Below are 22,758 nucleotides of genomic sequence, written 5' to 3' on the forward strand. Positions count from 1 at the left end.
AGTTTACATGCATATGATCCGTGGCCCAAACAATAAATAGTTTCATAATCCACTTACTCCATCGTGTGGAACAATAATTCTAGAGTACAAGTTCCACCTGGAACATTTTGGGAGTGCACCAGTTAGCTGTAGCATGTAGCATGTAGCATGCTCATGGCATCCACTGGAGATGAGAGAGGCGGTGCCCTTTAGAGGGGAGGAATCAATCTAAATATCAAATTATTGGTCACATTTCTAAATAATAAAGGCACAGGGCCTCTGCTAGTAATCAAATATAAATATATTGAATTTTTCAAATGCAAAGATGTTAGAAACGATGCCTCGTGAGCTCATCCAAAATTGTATCACGCACTTTTTTAATTGGGGCAATCCATAGTAATGTTGGTTCATTTATGATTAATTCATGCTGTAGAGTGCAAATACAATGCTGCTATATTGTCTGGTGCTGGAAAACAGTTCACCGGTTCCATCTAATTGAGCTCTGGACCAACTTGTTCATTGTGTACGCCTGAGGATGTTTTTAGTGGTACCTCCTTGCTAATGCAATCAGAGGAGCTGATAACCTGCATCCATCTCATCTGCAAGAAATGGTTAAATTTATAACAAACGTTATTTTCTCTCTGAACTAGTTTTCCTTGTGTGAGTTGAAGTCATTTTTGGCCTGACATTGTCAAGTCCTGTAAGGATAGTAATTGGATTTCCAGAATAAGCGAAAATCTCCTTTCTCTCTGCGCTCTGCTCTAGTAATTGAGGTTAAATGAAATGGTCAACCATGCACTAAACCTCAGTGGGTGTTCAGCGGTGGGTGTGTGCAGTATAAAGAAGATTTCTAATCTAAATTCTGAGTGTTCAAACTTACTACTGCTTCAAATTACAGAGACAGGGGGGCATTTTTTTTTTGAAAGGAAATGTTAAGAAGGTATCAAGATGGAGTCTAGCTGTATGAGTCAACTGGTGTCACAAGGCTTTGACAACAATTCATCGAACATGCTGATGCATTTTTGTGTGTGTGTGTGTGTCTTTGTGTGTGTGGTTGCAAAACTCACCAAACATCCTCTGCATCCACATCGCACTCAGCCCCAAACTGGCAAATGTCACAGGTGGACGTTTCCTTCTGCCCTGCCTCAGCTGAGCCCTCTCCTCCTAAAAGTGACAGAAAAAGGCACACAGAGAGAGAGAAAGCATTTAACATCTTTTTTTAAAAAAAAATCCAAGACAGAATTCTTACCACACCTCCTGTCTGTAATTATATTTGTCTAAAACCTACATGGTTCATTCAGAGGGTGTGCAAACCTGGAGCAAAGCCCCGTAACAATACACCTCTCACAGAGCAAAATGACCGTGAGAAATCAGCCTCGCACAACCCAAGTGCATTTACATTCGGCCATATCCCGCCATAATCCGACCGAAGCTATCTCCTTCATCCGTTCACTCTTACCCCCTCCACCCTCCTCTACTCCCTCCCCAACTCTCCTTGCCTCACTCTCATCTATCACTCTCAAATCCCTGCTGATCTTTTTGGAGTCCCTCTTTTATTCCATCGTGCTGATTTTCTCGCGCTGTGAGTGTGACGACTCCTTGGCGGCGGTGTGGGTACTGGCGTCAGGCTTATGGCGGCTTCATCACGCCTCATGAACGGCCATGGGGGAGAAGCGGGGAGGAGGGGGGGGGGAGAAAAAAAAGCAATCTGGCCAATCTCAAATTGCATTCTCCTACCATAGAGGGCTCCTCCAGTCTCTGCACGCTTTCGCTCTTCTTCTGTTTCCCCTCGGCCCTCTTCTCCATTAGACAAGCTCTATTTTTAAACTTACTAAGGCCCGTGAGGACAACTTCGGAAAAGAAGATGAAGAGGTGGAATTTGGCATCATTTCCCCATGTCATATCTTTAATCTCCCTGACGCACACGCACATGCACAGACAGCCACACTGCAGCCACCATACATTGCTCCCTCGAGTCGCCTCTTTCATTTTCCCCTCTGAAACTTTTGTTATTTCTTGTGATCCCTTGCGACACGCCGGATGAATTGGAAAGAACTCCGGTGGAGAGGTGTAACCTGATTTTCCGCCATCAAGCTTAACTTGGGTTTGACTCTTATTTTAAGGTCAAAGTCAGTTAACTTTACTTTGCTTTTCTTCCACTGTGTGTTGAATCTAGTTAGCATGTGATATGCCTCCTCCGTAACTCTCAGTTTGGATTTTGTTGCTGTTGGGTCAGATTATCCCAACAGCTTCATTCGTCTCTTTTGACTGTGTCCAAAAACACAATGCAGCCTACAAGAGTGAAAATTTCCTTTACTGAGGATGTTAAGCTCCTTTCAAACATGCTGCCTTTGCTTTCAATTTTTTTTTTCCTTTTGAAGCTGCGTCTGAAGCTGCAGGTGTTGGAAGGCAGCGATGGCTGTGAGGCAGCATGTCCTCTGAATGTTGAACATTTGCAGTCAGGTGGCGAGATGTGCATTCTGTATTCACATCATTGCTTTGCTTTACCTTCAGGCCACAGGGCTGGAAAGACTACAAGGTGTGAAGCTCTGTTGGTGTGGGGCCCACCAGTGGAGCCCGAACACCAAATAATGTTGGTGAGCACTTCAAAAACCATTTCAAAACATATTCTCACATTTAAATTTAGAATCTAATCTATTTATAGTTGGTTCCAAGAAACTGTTGAATTAACTGTTAAGCCTTTTTACTTTTATTCTTGTGGATGATGTGTAGGCTATGTTTACTTGAGTAATTACAAATTGGCATCTTTTTCTAGTCTGTAACCACCATCATTGAATTGACCAATACTGTCTTCACAGTTTTACGATTGCTTCCAGGAAAAACTTCAAAGGCAATCCGCTACCTTCAACCTTTATTGGAGGTCACTGCACAGCTTATACTATACTTTTCTTTTATGTATCAGTATCATATTATAAGAGCAGTGTGTCTGTACACACAGTTCTGGGGAGGTAACGGAGAGAACACACCCACATCTGGATCACCACGCCCAACCTGCCATTGCATCTGATGATTCTGATTGGCTGGAAGATGTGGATTAACGTTAAGTAAGTAGCCGGTATAACTGCCAAACTAATTGTGTGTTTGTTTGTAAGCATGTAAAGTGAGACGTGTCTGTTTTCTTGTAATTTCTTTACTAAGGTGTGCATGCTTTGAGATGTTGCCTTTGAATTTTTATAGTTTTTAAAAGGTTTTCTACTAATTTGCTTGGTTATTTTATCTCAGGCTAGTGTCTGCACGTGTTTTCTTATTTAATATGTCTTTATTGTGATGTTTGATGTTGATGTTGCAGCAGTTCTCTTAACAATTTTCTCATGTAGGAGACAAGAAAAGTAACCTTGAAACTCGATCCTTGACAAACGGTGACACAGGTGTTTGTTTGCAATTCTAAATTATGCATGAGTATTAAACTGTAGGCGAGGGCGACAACAGTGAAGCTTTAGCTAGAGGGTTAGGGTTAGAGAGGTAGGGTTATATGTGTAATTATCACCAACAGCAACCAAGCTGTCTCACTGACAATCATGCAAATTTAATTTCAAACGTGCTGGATATTTGTGTGAATCTGAAGTCCAAATGAGCTAACGGTAGGAGGAGGAAAGAGAGGACTTTTGAAATAATGTTAACTGCTGTGAAGCTGCAGCCTGCGGGTCTGAAGGACAGCTGTGAGAAGACCAGAGAGGACACGCAACCAAAAGTGAATAGGAAAAAAAAAAAATAGATGAGGAGAGTCGCAGGTAAAAGAGAGAGGACAAGAGAGACAGCGAGCTAACATGTCTGAGTGTCCGTGACAGAGGGAAGAGGAGAGAGAGGCAGCCTGTGAATGTGACAGTTTTTTAATAATATCATGTCGCAGTCTGCAGAGCGATTCTCTGCTCTAATAGGCTGAGTATGTTCAAGATTTGAGAGCTCTCAATCTCCGATTTCAAAACCTGTCAGGGTTTTAATACTCTAATAGCCCAGCCTTGCCCCCTTAGCCCCTTCCAGTTTAGCTAGATGTTGCCTGGCAACCCAAACGGCAGGAATTCTCCGGCCCAGGAAATACATGTTATGCTATCTACGACAGAAAAGTTAGATTAATTTGATGACATGGTATTTTCTTGGTAAGTGGCCTTGGTATAAGTGGGATAATGTCCTCCAAAGTTTGTACATTCCATGATTGTAATGGAAGATGTGAGGGGGCTTGGAACCACCAGATGTGTTTGAACGTACAACTTGTCGCATATTATCCCCTTACATACCACAAGTTAATCTTGAATTGGCTTGTTAAAGCCGTCTTTTGTCACAACGGAGGGCCATCTTTACTTTTGTCAGAGGGCACAGCTGTGAGATTTTCTCCAGCAGCTTCATTTAACTTCCATAAAGTTGGAGGACTCGTGAGAGACAAAATGAGAGAGACAGTTAGTCTAAGCAGAGGAAACCACAAAAATATAGACTTTTAGCCCCATATGGATCGAGCTCAAAAAGCCTTGGATCCCACACGTCCTATAATGCAGCTTGCCAGCATCTTTTTGTTAGACCCTCCCTGTCTAGTAAATGCCCTTGTCCTCCATGGCCCCAGTTTGTAATGCACGCTTCACCCAAGCCCTGATGACAGCATCAGGTTTGTTTTCATAGACTTTAGAAAGACACTTCACCACAGATGACATTATAAATAGGCTATGCCCCTATGACTAGTAAACTGATCTTGATGTCCAAAATTGGCAACGTTCCTCTTTAACCTCACAGATGCAAGCAATGCTTACTAATCCATGTCTTTTAATCCATTCAAGGCATGTTCACAGGGTGGTTCTCAAGTGTTCACCTGTGCATGACAGTTCAATTATATGGGATTGTTTTTTTGTCTCACGTCAGAGTTTAGGGCACTGTCGACCCTGGGACTGCAGCTGATTGAATTAGTCAGTTGTGACTCTTTGACCACTGACGTTTAATTTCCCTTATTTCCACCTGCTGTGTATGTTGTGGTGTGTGAAATTTTGACAGGGCTCTCGCGGGCAACAGAGCCAGCCAGCCTCTCTTGCCTCTGTACTCTGTCAAATGATCAGCTCCACATGAAGCCTTGTGGGCAGGCAGGCATGTAAGCTCTCCCACGACTCTCCTCTCCCACAATCGCACGAGACAGAGAAGGGGAGACAGCGAGAGAGAGCCCATACACGATTCCGTTATGCCTGATCGTGTTTCTCACATGTGTGCACGTACAGGCATGACGTAAATGCCAACATTGTCTCCTTTCCCTGTTATTTTTTTTTTTTTTCCCCCCTTTTCTACCCTTACACTGCAGCTAACCCATCTTGGATGCACACACTCACACTCACTCCTCCCCAGATCCCCATACACAGTACTGCAGGCACAATTACGAACAGTGACTGGGGACAGGCAGTGTTTTCCACTCCTCAAATCCCTGATAGAGTCTCCTGTAGCACTAACACAACATCTCCCCTGTTTCTGTGTCTGCTAATCCTTGGAATCAGGAGACACGGTTGGTAATGACTGAAATGATTAGCCCTTCTACTACCCCTGCAATCACCCCCCCTCCTCCCCCCCACAAGCTCCTACATCCCCTTGTATCGATCCACGCATGGACAAGGACCGGTCGACTGGCCTCCTCTGTGACTACTGCCCAAGTGTCACCTTCATCTTTCTTTTGTCCCTCATAATCAATTCTGTTTAATCAACACAATTATTTCTCTGTGCACTGTTAGAAAGTTTTAGTTTTTGTGTGCCTTTAACACGACAGGGGAAAGAGAAAGAAGAAGAAAAAATTAAGATCAAGTTTCTAAGACGAGGAGAGCGGATTAGAGTGACATGATGAGTTAACGGGGAGATGAGCAGGATAAGAGATAAAAATGGTGGATCAGTCTCAAAGGTGCTGCGGGGCTACCTCTGGGGGTTAAAGATCGTCTTTAATCCCCTCACTGGTTTCTGGAGCATGGCCACCCTGTAAACACTATACACGCATGTATGCACACAAATTCTGTAGGGCCAACTGGGGGAATTCAACACCACGGCTTCGCCATTTAACCCGGTGATGCTAGCTATGCACTCACCAGGCTGCAGAAATTGGGAAAGGTTTACTGTGAGGGAGGGAAGCGTGACAAGCTCGGAGCTCATTTAACTGCAGCTCTCTTGAGAACAAGCACTGGTCGATTAGTTCAGCCTTGTAACTTGTGAAATAGAACCAGGGATCACGACCGTGCATGGCAAACGAGAATAAAACGTCATGACATGTGATGACATAGCAAAAGCTTATGGTGACAGGTGGTTATAATTGTTTTAACTGATAATTATTTTCATTATTGATTAGACTGTCGGTTATTGTTATTTCTTGATTAATGGATTAGTTGTTTGGGTCTATAAAATGTCACAGAACGGTGAAAAATGTTGATCGCTGTTTCCAAGAACCCAAAATAATTCCCTTAAATGTCTTGTTTTGTTCTGTCCAACAGTCCAACACCCAAATATATTCAGTTTACTGTCATAGAAGACTAAAGAAACCACAAAATATACATGTTTGAAATGCTGGAATCAGATAATTTTGTTTCAGTTTTTTAAATCTCTAATTTGGTGAAATATTGGATCATTTGAACATTTATTGAAAGGAAACCATGTGAGAGGTTTAGAGGGAAAAAAAATCACTATTTGGTGGAGCTGTTAACAACTCACAGACATGTGAAATGTGACCCCGACTGCACACTGCTTTTTGTAAGACATCAAAAGCCAAAAAGGTTGGAAGCCACTGGTTTCATCTTTAACAATGAGCTGTATTTTAAAAGCTTGTTATATTATCCGGTGTGTCAAATCTTCATCCGAAAAGTCACTAAAGCTGTCAAATAAGTGGAGTAGAAAGTCCAACATTTCCCTCTTAAAGGTAGTGGTATAAAGCCACCGCGTATTGACTTGAGGGGGTGAATCTCCATGTGTTTTGATTTTGTATTCTTTCTTGTTATTTCTTTCTTTTTCTTTCTTCCTAACACTAGCTGGATATTATAAGCATATTCTTTTCTGAATGGACCTACATACTTGAAACATAAAAGGGAGTTCAAGAGAGAACAGAGAGAGCCAGAGAGGAATAGAGATCATTCATTTGAATGAGAGCATGAGACCGTTTCTTTGAGTGAGCATATACACACACACACACACACACACACACCACATGCACACATAAGGACACACACCCAAACACAGACAGGAGATTTAGGGCGCTCTAGCATGCAGCTATCATACGGATGATGAATGAAGCCCACACACACCCCTGGAAAACAGAGCAAGACCACTACGACCTTGGTTGGAAACACACTGGGGAGAGACGGAGAGGAGAGGAGAGGGATGAGAGAGAGAGAGACACGGGCTGATGCATCCTGTAGCTATGTGTGGTCGCTGACACACAGGTAGTGTAAACCCCACATGCCTCGCTATTACTGAATCACCCTTCACCAAACACCAAACATGTTAAAATTGGTATATTCAAACTCCCTGGAGCATTTTACTGATTTGTTTGAAAATGTGTCATAAACTATTGTCCACCCTCATTGATACAAGCGAGATGAACACATTAGTATAATGCAATATGATCCTACAGCACCATTAACAACAGCCCCCAAAATGTCCACAAAGTTGTATTGACATCTCTCTATCTGTCAGTTTCAACCAAAGAGTTTCAACAAAAACTGAACATAACCTTCATGAGGGTAGGATTTAATGCTGTATTAGATTAGTGCACCTAATAAGCTGGCAACTGGGTGTGTTATTCCTTATATTGTATATATTCAACACTCAAGAGCATTGAACGTTCCACAAAACTTGTATACAGGCCACAAACTAATTGTACCATGCCTATTGGCAGGTGTGATGAATCATACCCGGGGCTGTTTTCTTCCAGTAAACTGACATGTGATCCATGAAAGGTGATACAGGAAGCAATAAACATGAGCCAAATAGCTGATAATGGCTCAGGATGATGATACAGAATCTATGTTACAGTCACATTGTATCTGCATCACACTGCAACCAGTGCACGCAGTTTGAACCCTGACTCATCTAAGATGTAATCTTTCGGTTGTGTGGGTAGCTCCATTAATAGAAGACCGCGCTGACAATTAAACTATGAAAGCCATCAATCAAAATGACATTATCAACGGGCCACTGTCCCAAGTGGCCGATCTGACAGGGCAAGCTGGACCAGAGAACAGAAGACGGCCAAATAATCCATAAACATAATGGACATCAATATTGAAAAGATGACAGATGAGACTGCCGACAGAGGCCAGGATTCAATTTCTATTCTTTTTTTTTTTTTTTTTTTTCCTGCAGGAGACCATATCGCTTTTCACAAAGTCATTTGTCAGCTATAAGGCCGATGAGGAGAAGACAGCCTCCTCCAAAAAGTAAGCCAAGGGCGGTTGTTCCAGTGACGCAAATGACAAAATGAATCAGGCACTGAGCAATAATGACTGTGATAGAAATAATGATACCATCAAGATGTATGGTGGGCAGGGAAACACAAAACACACTCCATGTGGTAATACTACTGTGACCAACATAAAGCCTGACAAGCCAAATTTTAGAATGTAAGGAAGGCGGACATAAAGCTCTTATTTATTTACATCCCACTAACAAAAAAGCATAATACCAAGACCAAAAAGACCAAAATGTGCTTCAGTGAGGAAACTAATCCCACCTAATTTTACAGGGTTTAATCTGATTGAATTTATACAGGCTTAATAAATAAACTTAGATCGGCTCTGATGTCCAGCCAATTTGAGAGAAGGGGTGGGATTGACCTCTCATTCAGGGAATATTGATTGTTAATTTGCTTGTTTATAACTGCGCACAACAAAAAAATTACAAGCAGAGATGCTTCTTGGCTGCAGTGAGTCCATTTTTGCCAGTGCGCTAGTACATTTTTTGATTTATTACTGGCTTACTGTCCCCTTCAGAAATGACAGCCATCAGTTATAATTGAGTCCTACTGGTCCCGAAGACATGATTCACATGCGACCCTGCCGCTTCACTGACACAACATAATGTAGGTTCTCATTTATTTCTATGTGGAGATTGATAAAGGGGGTCTGACATTGTCCTACAGTGCACAGGACATACACCATTTCCCCACGAGACATTTGTTTTCTTCCTTACTACCCTTGACCTGCTTTTTGTCAAAAACCAACTGCATCTTACAGTCTCAATGGATCACTCCCTCTGACAAAAAGGATGATTATTTTGGTTTCCAAGCAACTTAAAGCAGTTAATAATTTGACATTACTATGATGACTGATGACACTAACAAAGGCTACGAGCTGAAATTCATCAGTATGACAACAGAGCAAGTATGAAGTTGTGCCAGAAAACCCTTGTTCTCTTTCAGCAAATCATAACCTCCTGCCAAAGGTAGGTAGAAATTGGCTACTGAACATTTTTGGGAATATTTGGTTGTATTGTGTTTGCGTGGTTGTATCAATTTTCACTCAAAAATGTTCTCATTCTCTAATTTTTGGCTGCAATAAGAGATTGGACAGCACACTCAGTGGGACTCTTCAGAGAAGTAAATGCAGCAGATAACATGCTAAAATGAATAATGTTGAGTGGCTGACTGACTTTCTGACTGAAAAACTATGCATTTTAAACACAGTAGCCTACCTATCTTTGGACAAGTGTGATTTGTTAGAAGGAGCCCTAGCCTTTTGAAAATGCAACCACTTAATCCCACTGATACTCGTATTGCTCAGTGGGATGGTTCTGGAGGATGTGGATCAAAATAAATGGCAACCAGAGTAAGTTGTGTTAAAATGTGTCTATGAATGTTTTAAAATCCATCCTGCCTGGAATACAAACAAAACAATAAACTCAGTGTTTCATTAAAATTCAAACTCTCAGCTCAATGAATACACAACGACCTCTGACTCACCACCACAAATCCCAAAGTACCCAGGTGCAGCTGCAGCCAGGTACAACTACCACCGGCAATGACCGTTTTAACGAATCCATGAACAAGGCCCCCAACTGGGTCAGAGCCTTTCTGAATGGATTAAAAGGAGGAATTATGGCTTTAAAAACTTCATCTTTCCCAGCTTTGAGAGGATTAGTCTGTGCATTCTGTTCTCCTCTCGCCTGAATGGCTCAGTGACTGACTTTCAATTCGGTCACCTATATCTGCAGTCAGCCAGAGCTCTGCAGGTTGCTCAAATTTTTTTTTTTTTTTTAAGAAAAGTGGCATATCTACACCTCCTTCTTTATTATTTTTTTAAACATAAGTGAGACAAACTATGACCTGAGTACAACTCTGACTGTTGAATATGTATATAAGTGATTTATTATACATTTTTCGATGGTGTCCTGGTTGGTATTGATTCTTTTATACTGGTACCAATATCATGCTCACAGAAATAGTTTGTCATTTTAGCATACGTGCTTATTCGCATTCTTGCCGAGTTCGATGGGAAGATCAATACCACTCTCATGTCTGTGTGTTAACTATGCAGCATGGAACCAGGAGGTGATTAGCTTAGCTTAGCATAAAGACTGGAAGCAGGGTGAAGCGGCTAGCCTGGCCCTGTTCAACAACCCAGTATCATGGCAGTTTGTGAAATAGTCACGAAATTTAATCTATAGATTTGTGCACATGGACATGTTTTTCGTGACATTCAACACAACTTTTAAACAAATGCATTACAGTTGGAAGTATGTTTCGTGCCTGCACCATGTTTTTTTTTTTCTTTCAGTTGGGACTTGGGAGCATAAAAGCTGTATTGTTTTTTCTCAATTGTTATTCCTTTAACTATACTTGCTACATTACTTCACATTTAATCACTAGATTTTTATCCTTGTTTTTATTTCTTTATTTTAATTTTATCAGTACAGTCGGTGGTCCACATATTCTCGGAAAAATAAAATTAAATGAGCAACTTCACATTTTACAATTACAGGTTATAAAACTGGTCCACCCACCGGACTGACACGGACCATTGACTGTACTGATAAAATTAAAGTAAAGAAATAAAAACAAGGATAAAATCTCGTGATTAAATGTTGAGTAATATAGCGGTTATAGTTAAGAGAAAAAAGAATAACAAATGAGCAAAAAAATACAGCTTCTCTGCTCCCGAGACCCAACTGACAGAAATAAACATGGTGCAGGCACGAAACATACTTCCAATAGAAATACAGAAGTTTTAAGTCGTGCTGAATGTCACAGAAAAAAATGGAAAATTCGTGTCCGTGTACACGAGTCTATAGATTAAATTCATGGCTATTTCACAAACTGTCGTGATACTGAGTTGTGTTCAAAGTTCAAAAATATACCAACCGTCATTTCTGTAGTTCACTAATGCACGGAGTGTCCGCTGGTTGCATCCTCACTTTGGTGCTGGTATGCTGGTATTTTTCCCCCTACTTCCAGTCTATACGCTAAACTAAGCTAATTGCCTTCTGACACTAGCTCCATATTTTGATATAGTGTTATCAATATTATAATAAATAAGCATATTTCCCAAAATGTCAGTGTATTCCTTAATGATTTGTGTTAGAGACCTCATATGATGGAATAATCTTTTTTTTCCCCAAAAAATTATTTTCTCTTTAACAAAATAAGCCAAACATGTAAGTTTCAATACATAATTCTGTCTTAAGACAAAGCAGCAATATAATAACTGCCTGAATAAAATCTAAAATGAGCAGAGATATGATGTAAATGAGAAAATATATATTTGAGAAAAACAAAATAATAATAATCTGATTAAGTATTTAAAAGCCAACTTTTGTTGCTTGACAGTTTTCCACAAATCTGGTATTTGTTTATTTTTATCATTTTGAGAACACACATACACACACATAATGAGGTGCAAACCAGTGTGAGTTCCAGTACATGTCCATCAAAAGTCATCCAAGTAACCCACTTCCTGTTTTCTTGCCCTCAGAGAGGAATCTGGTTTTGTGCCTTTATATAGTCCCTCAATTAGTCATGTGCCTTTACAAGGGAAATATAAATAATAGAATTTACAAAGTATGTTTTCAATATTGGAAATTCCTAACAGCTAAATGTTATGAAAAAAGCATTTCACAGTGCATGGCTTCACCAACAACAGGGTGTGGAATCAGCTTTTGTGCCTTTCATCCTTCATATTTGCTATGGTCCTTTTTTTGAACAGTCCTTTCGTGTGTTGTGTCCCAGACAAGATTTCTGTTTTAATCCGGAAATACTCTGAATTAGCCTAAAGCAAGTCACATTGGACTTCAAATAACACAGAAAGAAAGCAATGCAGGCTATTCTTCCTTAAAGAGGACTCCCATCTATTTGAAGTTTGATTTTACTAATGCACTATGACAAAGCTACAGCTCTGGCCCACAGCACTCACTGTCTATAAATATGGATATAGGAATTTTCTATATCAAAGTTTCTATATCTATGCATATCGAATTCTATATGAATTTGGCAAATAGTACCAGCAAGCATCAAATTGTAACTGATCACCATTATTTGGCCAAGGCTTTTCTTTTTATCTATCTCTCTGTCCCTCCATTACTCCATTATTTGTCCTCATACATAGAGTGCACAAGGATTTTGAATTTCCTATCCATATCTCACATCAGCATGCTTGTTGGAAATTCAATTAATTTCCCTGTCAGCTTGCACTAGCAGCTAGGCCTCTCTAACCTTGGCATATTTACTCTCCAATCCCCTGCACAATGTGGAGAATATGCAGGAATGAGCTGGCGGGGAGCAACAAACATCCTCTCTTTCTCTATCCACCCCTGTGGAAAATTGTGATGCACTCTTGTTTGTCGAGTGGTCCTTCTGCAAAAAAAATATCCTCCCATGTGGCTTGAATTGGCCACTAGTAGTCAACATGCTACTGTGCTGATCTTGGGCAGAATTATGCTAGGAAATACATGATGTCCCCCAAACTCCATATACTAATAACATTGATGAAGCCATAAGCTGCGCTCTGTCCTAACGATAAAACAATAAAAAATGAGCCATGGGTGTGTACAACCTTTAAGTGCTTCTAAAAAACAAAATCATGGAGCGGTTTTTAATTTCATTATTATTGTTATCATTGCCAACTTGCTGCTAACTTATCCCATATCCTCCCCCTGTTGCCAGATGGTCAGCTTTGCATGGCCTGGGTATGTATGGCATGTCTACTACTTTATTAACAATGTGGTATGATCGTCTATAATTGTGTCTTACAACTCTGTATGGCTTGTGGCTGTGTTAGGTGGATGATATTACCTTTTTTACTAACTTGTAACTGCATCTTTTACATTTTATCAAGATTAACATTATGGTTATCAGGTTTTATTTATGTCGTAAGGATTATTGTTGCTCTGCATGTCTGTATGTGTCTAAATTTGTTAAAATCAATATTGCTTGTACCGAGTAGCAGATATTGTTGCTGTATTATTGTAGAAATGTTTTTCTGTTTCCTATTGCACTGCATGGCTTGTGCGCTATCTTGTTGCTATTGTTTTTATGGCATCTTGTTGTCTTCCATCTGTAATTTTTAACCATCAATCTGTTTGTTTAAGAAAATCTCGCCAAACAACTGCAGCTGAAAATGAGCAAGTAACACTAGCACATTTACAGAATTTTTAATTAATGTGTGTTGTCCTTATAATGTGCTTTTTCCTAAATAAATAAATGGCAGAATACAGCTTTATGTGACTGCAACTCAAACAAGTAGTCTGACATCACGCTTATTTGCTTTCTTCCTAAGAGTCGGATGAACTGGGGAAGATTGTTACCACTGTCATATATGGACATTAATTATGGAGCTAGACTCAGAGAAAATTAGCTTAGCATAGCACAAAGACTGGAAGCAGGGCAAAACAACTACAGAGTGGTATTGATCGTCTCATTTAACCCTCAAATGTTCCTTTAAATGTGCTATCAAAACTTCTCGGTGTTGTACTTAAATGCTAACAAAATTATTCTTATCTGTATTAAAATGGCAAGGGGCTCAACTGTTACAATTATTGTCATAGATATCTATTTACATTTGGTATATGGGAACAAGAGCCCAGTATCATGTTTCAACCTTTCAAAAAGACCAATGAAAGATAATGTTGAGCTAATGCATAAGCTAGCCAAGGAATTTGATTGCACTTCAGGTTTCTGTCATCTTAGCAGTTCAGCTCCAACTGGACCCTGAAAAAAATTCATCCATGTCTTGCCGCTCATCCGGGTTCTACAGCTGGCAACACTCCACACCCTGACTCTACTCTTGGCAGATGGTGAGCCCACATGGCAAACCAACAAGACTGTAGCTGACTAATGACTGTTCTCTAAGCTAATGCTACGCTTGACTAGCAACATAATTGCATACTGTGTCAACTGCTGTAGTTATTACTGCTAAACATGTTGTGGCTGCTAGTAGTAGCTAGTTCTCAGAGCTTATTTGTATATGCAGACGATAACAAGCTGTTTGGTTGTTGGGTAACTCATAGTAAATATTAAAAATTATGATTGCATATCAATCAAGTGCTGCATCCTATTAGCCATGGGATTTGAACTGTGCTATCTTGCAGCAAAGATTATAGCTGTCAGACATTTCACTTAGGCTCAGTGGAGTTTTTCTAGAGCCATGTATTATGTCAATTTTTCACATCCATACTTCCCCAAAAAGCATTATCTGATTAATGTTAAATGGCCCTTTAAATCTGTCTGTCTGTGTATATCCCAGGATGGAGAGAGAGAGAAAGGAGAGGAAAAGATAGAGAAAAAGACAAAGAGAGAGAGATGCTGAGTTTGTATGTGTATTTATTTTTTGTGATTGTATGAATCTCTAAAGCTACTGTATGTGGACCGAATGTCCTCACGCGTATAGAAAATGAGGGTGGTTAAGAATATAGTAATCATGATGTTAGGGGGAATGATATTGCAGGGATTATGACTGAGCTTTGCTGTTAAAGTTAGATTTGAGGTAAGCATGAGGCTGAAATTGAAACTATTCAGAAGTAAAGCAACACAAAAACAGCATGTGTGTGTCTTCTTGCTTGTGCCTGTGTGTTTCTGTGTGTGCATGCATGCTCATGGAGATGAAGGCTCAAGGATTATATTTATGTACTGTATACATGTACTGCGCGTACATACATTTGTTTGCAACCTAAGATGAAAAGTCAAATGAGGAAAAGACAGATAAACAGATTATTTTATTATCCAGTTTTAAAAAGTCAAGTCAAGTCAATTTTATTTATATAGCCCAATATCACAAATCACAAATTTGCCTCAGGGAGGCTTTACAGTCTGTACAGCAATACAACATCCTCTGTCCTCAGACCCTTAATTCGAATAAGGAAAAACTGCATAAAAGAAGCACTCTTTAATGGGGGAAAAATGGAAGAAACCTCAGGAAGAGCAACAGAACATGATCCCTCTCCCAGGATAAACAGACGTGCAATAGATGTTGTGTGTACAAAAATAGAACAAGAAAGACAAATTACAGAAATACGGCACGGAACAGGATAGCAAAATTATAATGGAATTATAATATATATACGAAGAAAGATGAAAAAGATGCCAAACGGTTTGCAGGTACCATCAGAACAGAATAGGACCTGAGCCATGCAACCTCCATCATCGTGGAGACATGGGAGGAGGACAGACTACACATGCACACAGGGGAGACTTAGACTCAAAAGGCAATTGATACAATTAAATGTTGCCTCCTAAATGTTTTGTATGAAACATTTTATTATATTCATATATTATGTTATATTAATTTTGTATGAAAATGTCAGCCCAAGGTTGCCAGTGTACCTTGAGCAGATTGGAGTTTAATGCAATGCTTAAGGGCACTTTGGCAGTGATAGTGGGCATTTCAAAGCCTTTCCTGACCCCGGCTGACTTAAAAAAAACAAACTTCTCTAACACCCACTCATTAGCAAATTACAACATGTTTGCTTTCACTTTATACTGGCATCACTTGAGGCTTGAATTTTATCTTGGGGATTATATTTCAAGCAGACATCGCTAAAATATTGTTTTCATGCACACTGTAACAGATATCAGGAACAAGTAGGAAAAAGGAAGCGGCTCTACTGTGCGAGGCTACCATTAAAAATCTGTAGTGCTCACACAGACTTTCAGTATCCAACTTGTCATAGAAGTGCTTCAACTGAGTCATGAAATGTTGTCTATGGGAAAAATGATTGGGGTGCCTGAAATTGTTCTTCCCACTTAAACTACACCATTTATACCCAGTCACATGGCAGTCCTTTAGGAATGGATAGCCCACCTCCTAAAGACATGCATCGCTGAACAAACCGAATGTGATTGTTGTAGGGGAGAGTCCTCGCATGTTCGAATGCAGTCGGTACAACCCTCAAACAACAGGACCAGTTTTTTCTTCAACACCCCCAGGAATGCTGGCCAACAAGATGTCAGTGAGATTTACAATATCCTACAAACAGCAATGATTGAGATAAGAGGATCCCTTTTCCTGCTACATGGCCACTAAACCAAGACCACTGACCCAAACCACCTTTGACCCTTCAGGATCTCCAAGGGCCAGCATGATGGAAAGATCAATTCACCACCCTAGTGTGAGCTATTAGCAAAACTTAGAAAACATCCCCTATCACTGGCTATCATAAGACACCTCTAAGAGCCAGTCACCCACACAGACTAGCTGGCACCAACTTTAATCCTAATGTGAACTCTGATTTTCAGGACTCAAATAACCGACCGAAGAACTCATCACTGGGCAAACCAGCATAGGAGCATGAACTCTAAAATGTAGTTTAGATTTTGTCTACGGACAATTAATATAGTGTATTAGTATGTGTGTGTATATAACAAAAGGTGTTTGCTTTAGTTAGACATTGCCCCCCCCCCACCTCCCCCAGAACTCTGCAATCCCTGCGATTGGCCAGGATGCATCTTCTGGGAGGGCAGATCAAATCTTTTAAATAACCTCTTGTCCGAGAAACCAGGCTTTTTTGCCCTCTTGCTTTTGTCTTTGTCGTCTTGCTTTTTACCATGCCGGTGGAATGCTTGATCTTTGCTAGTCTGAAGATGTGATTCGGAACAATTGGAGGTGAAACCTCAAAATCTGGAGTCATGATTTAAGAATCAAAACTAGAGGAGACAAAACCAGGAGCTCTCTTCCAATGGGAACTTTTTCAAATCCGGACTAGCCGTCTTACTCATCATTACAAGATCCAGACTCCAGCTTCTCACCCCAGAATATCGAACTCCATTCTCTGTGAGAAGCCACTCCAGGGAGCAAGCACGTGTTTCTACAAAACCTTCATCAACTGAATTAAACCTTGGTGCTTTCATAATTTATAACTTCAACTGGCAATACAGAACTAAGCTGCACCTTTGATTTGACTCGCTGCTTCTCAGGTAACAGTCATCTCATCTGTTTATCAGGTCTCTCATACCTGCTACACAATAGATAACTCTGCATCATTGATTCTAATATTATATATGTGTATATGTTTAGTTGTAGAAAAAGGGAAAGATTAGGAAAACCCAAGTCACTGCAAAGAAAGCTTAAAACCCGAAACAGTATTAAATGTAATGAATGATTGTTACAAAACAAGTTGGTAAGACATCAGTGGTGTGACTTTAAAAAGTCTGATATAAAGCAGACATAATGTAAACTCTGCAAAACAAAAAAAAATTCTACCATCAACCACAAACAGACTTTATAACTAGAAGTGCATGGAGTGCATAGAGTCGATTCAAGTGCCTTCCCCTGGAATGAGCAGAGAAAAAAAAAGAAGTAAAAAAGATGATGAAAGTAGCTGACCCAATACAATATGCAAAAATTTCACACTGGAGAGTTTATGTGGATTTATACGGATAAGATTTCAGATTTTTGTTTATTTTTGCAAAAACTTTTGATTTTCTGTTTGTAGCACATGCAATTCTTAGTAAGTTTTACATTCTGTATCTAAAATACTGCAAGCATATCTTAAAGGACGGGTTTGTCCTTCATTAAAATCTCGAATTCCATAGAGTTATTGGTCGCTGTAATCATCCCCCCGTCCATGTGAAGACATATGTGACTATGAGAACAAGAAAACGTGTCACGTGAAACTGAGTTTTTGTACTAAAAAGAAAATACATTTGCAAGACACCCACTTGATTTGACTAACTCAGACTGCTGAAGCTTCATATTAACTTTAAAATGCATCGTTTTGTCTCTTATTTCTTGTCGAACCTCTCCTTTAAACTTTTGGTTAAGCTTTAAGATCAACAGAAATATATGCTTGATGTATATTGTGATATTTATTGTTGTCATCTGATATGAAATGATGAAAATAATCAAGATAGAATTTCTTGCAATAAAACAAGGTTTGACACCTGCACGTACGCTTTTTTGAGCAGACACTCCCCTGACGCTTTGCAGTGACCCCTCTCTCCTTGGACAAACACACTCATTGGCGATCTTGGCACAGTAATACCCCTTCTGTCCCCATCACCTGCTTGCTCCATTATGCATCCGTGACATAAAATCTCAGGAAATGTCAGCTTCCAGCCTGCAACTACTCTGAACCAACTCCACTGGTGTCATCTGGCTGCCCGCTGAGCACCGCCGTGCCACGTCTTATCTCACCACCAGCCTGTGGGGCCAATCTCACACCACTGAGTGTTGGAGAGGAGCCTTGGACAGCCGGATGGTGGATGAGTGGTGTCAGGGCTTGCTCTCGGGGGTGGTGGAGGAAGAGAAAACTAAGAGCTAATGGCTAATCCTGTGTGCACAAGACCACGAGAGAGGATTGGCCAGGGCTAAAGAGAAAGCTACGTGGGATAGGGGATTGGAGACCAGATCAGGCGAGAGGAAAAGAGTTGAAGAAAAGTGAGGAAGAGTGAAGCCATAACAGGGTGTGGAGGATATTAATTGAGGGAGAAGGAAGAGTGAAAGCCAGGGCTGGTGGTTATTTGCCGAGATATCTGACTGTACAGATTCCTGAAAAAACAAAACAAAATGATGATAAAGAAAATGTACTTTTGCACATTACTACGGCACCTGACAATGTGAGTTCACTCCCCTTTTACTTCCTGTTGGGTCTCCACCATCTCCTGAGATAAAATATCTGGCTCTTTGGTGGCTAAAACCTCCACTATCTTCACCAACTAGTTGTTTACTTCTGTATTTATGTCTGTAGTTTGGTGCTGGGTAGGTAGTTTATCAGAGCTTGTCACATACAATCAATTGTTATTATAAAAAATGTGAATTAGTGTAGCTTAAAATATAAAGCCAGTAATCCAGTATGCTGCATTTTCCAGGGAAGTGATGCTTAAAATTAGCCTTAAAATCCCCTCCGGACATGTTGTAAGATATATAAAAATGACTCTGCTTGGAATAATATGTGTCTAATACGGTTTTTACACAAAAAGAGTACAATTGCCTAATTAAAATCCTTAAATGCATTAAAAAATGAGTTTTTCTTCTTGTTCCTACAGGGGGATGTTTGAGCCTCACTGTGCAGAATGATGTATGTTCACATCCATCTGCTGAAAGTTTCTCTGTGCTTGTCGAAAATCCAATTTTAAGGGCTGGGCCTACAAGGAGGATTGTGAGATTTTTCAAATCCGGACCGCACCTACAACCAATTAGAGCAATGAAACATGTGATGTCGTGCTGAGTGACACATGCACGTTGGTCTATTATCAAGAAGGGAAAAAATGGTGTCACAAACTGTCTCATATTACAGCTGAACAATACACTAAAATATGTTTCTGAAAACATTTGAGGCAAGATATAGGCAATGCAGTAACAGAATCTTGATTCATATTTGATCAGCACTGCCTAGTTTGACAGTTTGAGCTGAGTTTTGTCAGCCTGGTGCGTTGCACTGGATGGACCTCTGCAGACAGACAGGTCCTGCACTAACCAATTGGGTGCTCCCCTGGAGTTTAGTTACGTCGACCAATCCCCATGTGGGCACCCCTTGTGCATCCCCACGCATGTAGATAAACAGTTGTGATTTACTTTAAAGTAAAATATGTTTTGGGAAATGACATAAACGACTGATCCTGTCATTCTTCTCTGGAGTCCAGTCTCCAAAGTCATGTAACTGAATATAGAATACTGAATACTTAGATTTGCAGAGCTAGTCCTTCCCTTTCTTTAGGCTTTGGCTGAACAACTGAATAAATTATTTTCTTCACTAGTCCTCATTTTTCACTTCATCGTGCATCACTTTCAATCTGAGCACAGTGCTCATAGATGCAGTTTCAGAGAGTAAATAAACATGTTGACTGTCCTTCTACTTCCGATCCACCGTCTCAACTCTCTAAATGATCTGTTTCTCTGATGTAAACAAACCATGAGTCACGCTGGGCATTCCCAAAACACAATGCATACGTTCTGTAGTCAAAACACAAAGCCTTTAGCATGAGTTCTCCCACCCTCCCTCATTTTGTGCCACAAGAGATTTGCCCACTTCTCCTCCGATGAGTGTTAAAACCCACAAATAAACAGCCTTCAGATGTTTACACTGCTGAAGGCCTCTAAAGAGTGAGCGGAAAGCTCATTTGCACTGTCAATGAGAAGAATTAGAAATGGCTGTCTGTTTACGATGATTCAATTATTCAAGATTATTTAGGCGAAGAAGGAAATATAACAGAAAAAAGATGCAAAGGAAGATACTTTTAGATTTTGTTTTTATGTTGACTTTTATATAGTAAACGTAACAAAAGCCTGTTAGTTTACAGCCCACGCTATCAACCCTTTTCATTTAAAAGTGATCATGCACTGGGTTATCACTACATTAGTCATAATGTGATGCATTCATTTTTACTGCAAAATAAATGCACCAATGGAGCCCCCTGTATTCTCAATAATCATTGTAATGTAATTATCTACTACTAATGCTAATAGCTCCTGTAAACAGTAAAATAGGGATGAAAAAACAAACAAATAAATAGCTACACGATGTCCAGCAGACATTACACCTTATCTGTGAATATAACTCCCATATAAAATGACCTGCTCTGGGATACTGTTTAACGGAGCATCAGCAGTACAATAACTGCTGCAATTACCTTCAAGCAAATGAGAAAATGTTCTTCTCCCTGCTAGAATGACCCACAAGAGAAAATAATAATGTGTCTCCTCAATAACATTTCTTTCTTTTCCTCCTTCTTATTTTTTTTTCTTATTTCTTCTTTCTCTAACGCTTCCCCTTTTTTTTTTTCTCCCTACATACCTGGAATTGAGGCCAAAATATCTCTGTAAGCCCGAAGCTAAAATTGCTTTGCTAGCGTCATCCAGGCACACACACAGTCTCTAATGAGCTGTGCTAGCTCACTGGTGACAAAGGAAATGACAGCTGGCGTGATTACAGAAATCTGGGACTTGACCAAAGTGTAACTTATGGAAAATGATCTGGGGAAGGAGAAACTCTAAAAGGAACATCAATTAGCTGGAGTCCACTATCTAGAAAAAGAAAGGAGGAAAAAAAAAAAAATCTCACATGTATGTCACCATGGCAACCAAAAACCTGTAATGTTATGAATAAATTGGGCGTTTTAAAAATATCAAAAAAATAATTATAGTATTTTTTTTTTTAAACAGAAAGAGCTGAGACTGAATTATATTCTACCATTGCAAATGTTTTTTTTTTATTTTTTTATCATGATTACATAAGAAGGCATGACCTGAAATCCCCAGGGAAGGGCCAAAAAGGGTGAGAGGATGTCTCCGCTGCTGCTACATGAAGGATTATCAGCCTTCATTTATCTGGGACATCCTATCTGTTTTTCCTGAGTGCATACTTTACAGCTGTGACAGTTATACTTTAAGACTGTGTATACAGCAGATGGTTATGGCAGAATATAACTGAATATCACCGTATATAGTATGCCAGGTTTTCTCGCAGGATGGAGATACAATCTGGCATTTGTTTTGTTATCCACTGTATGTTTTGACATTATGAGGAAGTGCTGCTATATGTGCACTTTTACAGTCAATTTTTCTCAAGTCAGATATGAAAGTTCACAAGTGTTGACTGTTAGTTTACAGTAGGCACTGGAAGGGGCAGTTCACAACAGTGGCCATTAAAAATCCTTCTTCGTCCTCACACATACATACACACACACACACTCTCACACACCACTCATACTGCTCAAATTCTTTCCTAAAGTGCCCACCTGATTCCCCTGTTCCCTCTCTTAATCCCAGCAAAATCCTGCCATTACAGAAAAAAAGTAAAATCCTTCCATCCCTCTCTCTCTCTCCCAATATCTATCCATCCCTCCCTTTCCCCAATTTGGCGAAATCTTTCTCCCCTCGTGCACATCTCTCCGTCTGAGCGCTGTTCTATTATTTTCAGGATAAGAAAAAATATATGACAATAAAATCCCTAATGCTGGTGAGAGCGAGGGCTGGCCCAAAGGTGACCCCGCTATTCTCATCAGGCTCTGTCCCACTTTTCACCCACCTCCACTGATAGCTCTGACACACGGCGGCTGCCACTTGCCACTTACATTCCCTTCTCACACCAGATACTGTCTGAACCACCACCGCCACCACCGCCCCAATTCATCTCTTTCAGAGCACCTGCTGTGCACGCGCACACACACACACACACACACATACACACACACACACACACACACATACTGGCAATGGAAATTTTAATAATAATTTCAGAGTGGTATGATTGGATACGTTCCCGTAGAGAGATGAAGGAAAAGCAAAAGCAGCAGAGGTGAGAGATGGAAAAGAGAGAGAGAGAGAGAGGGTGAGAGAGAGAGAGCAACCATGTGTGGATGAAGGGATCTAATGACTTTGCTTCTATCTCATTTGC

The 22,758-nt window shown here is 40.2% G+C and overlaps 1 protein-coding gene across 2 annotated transcripts in view; it reads right to left on the reverse strand.

The window, feature by feature from the left end:
• Window positions 1-22,758, reverse strand: part of tmeff2a (transmembrane protein with EGF-like and two follistatin-like domains 2a) — a 122,946-nt gene that overhangs the window by 25,005 nt on the left and 75,183 nt on the right. For both annotated transcript variants that reach the window (XM_042426642.1, XM_042426641.1), the window contains exon 5: window positions 1,047-1,143. In XM_042426642.1, coding sequence (XP_042282576.1) covers window positions 1,047-1,143 — 97 coding nt within the window. The remainder of the gene's footprint in view (window positions 1-1,046; window positions 1,144-22,758) is intronic.

This window comes from Thunnus maccoyii, chromosome 11 (genome assembly GCF_910596095.1).
Source record: "Thunnus maccoyii chromosome 11, fThuMac1.1, whole genome shotgun sequence".
In the NCBI taxonomy this organism is placed as follows: Eukaryota; Metazoa; Chordata; class Actinopteri; order Scombriformes; family Scombridae; genus Thunnus; species Thunnus maccoyii.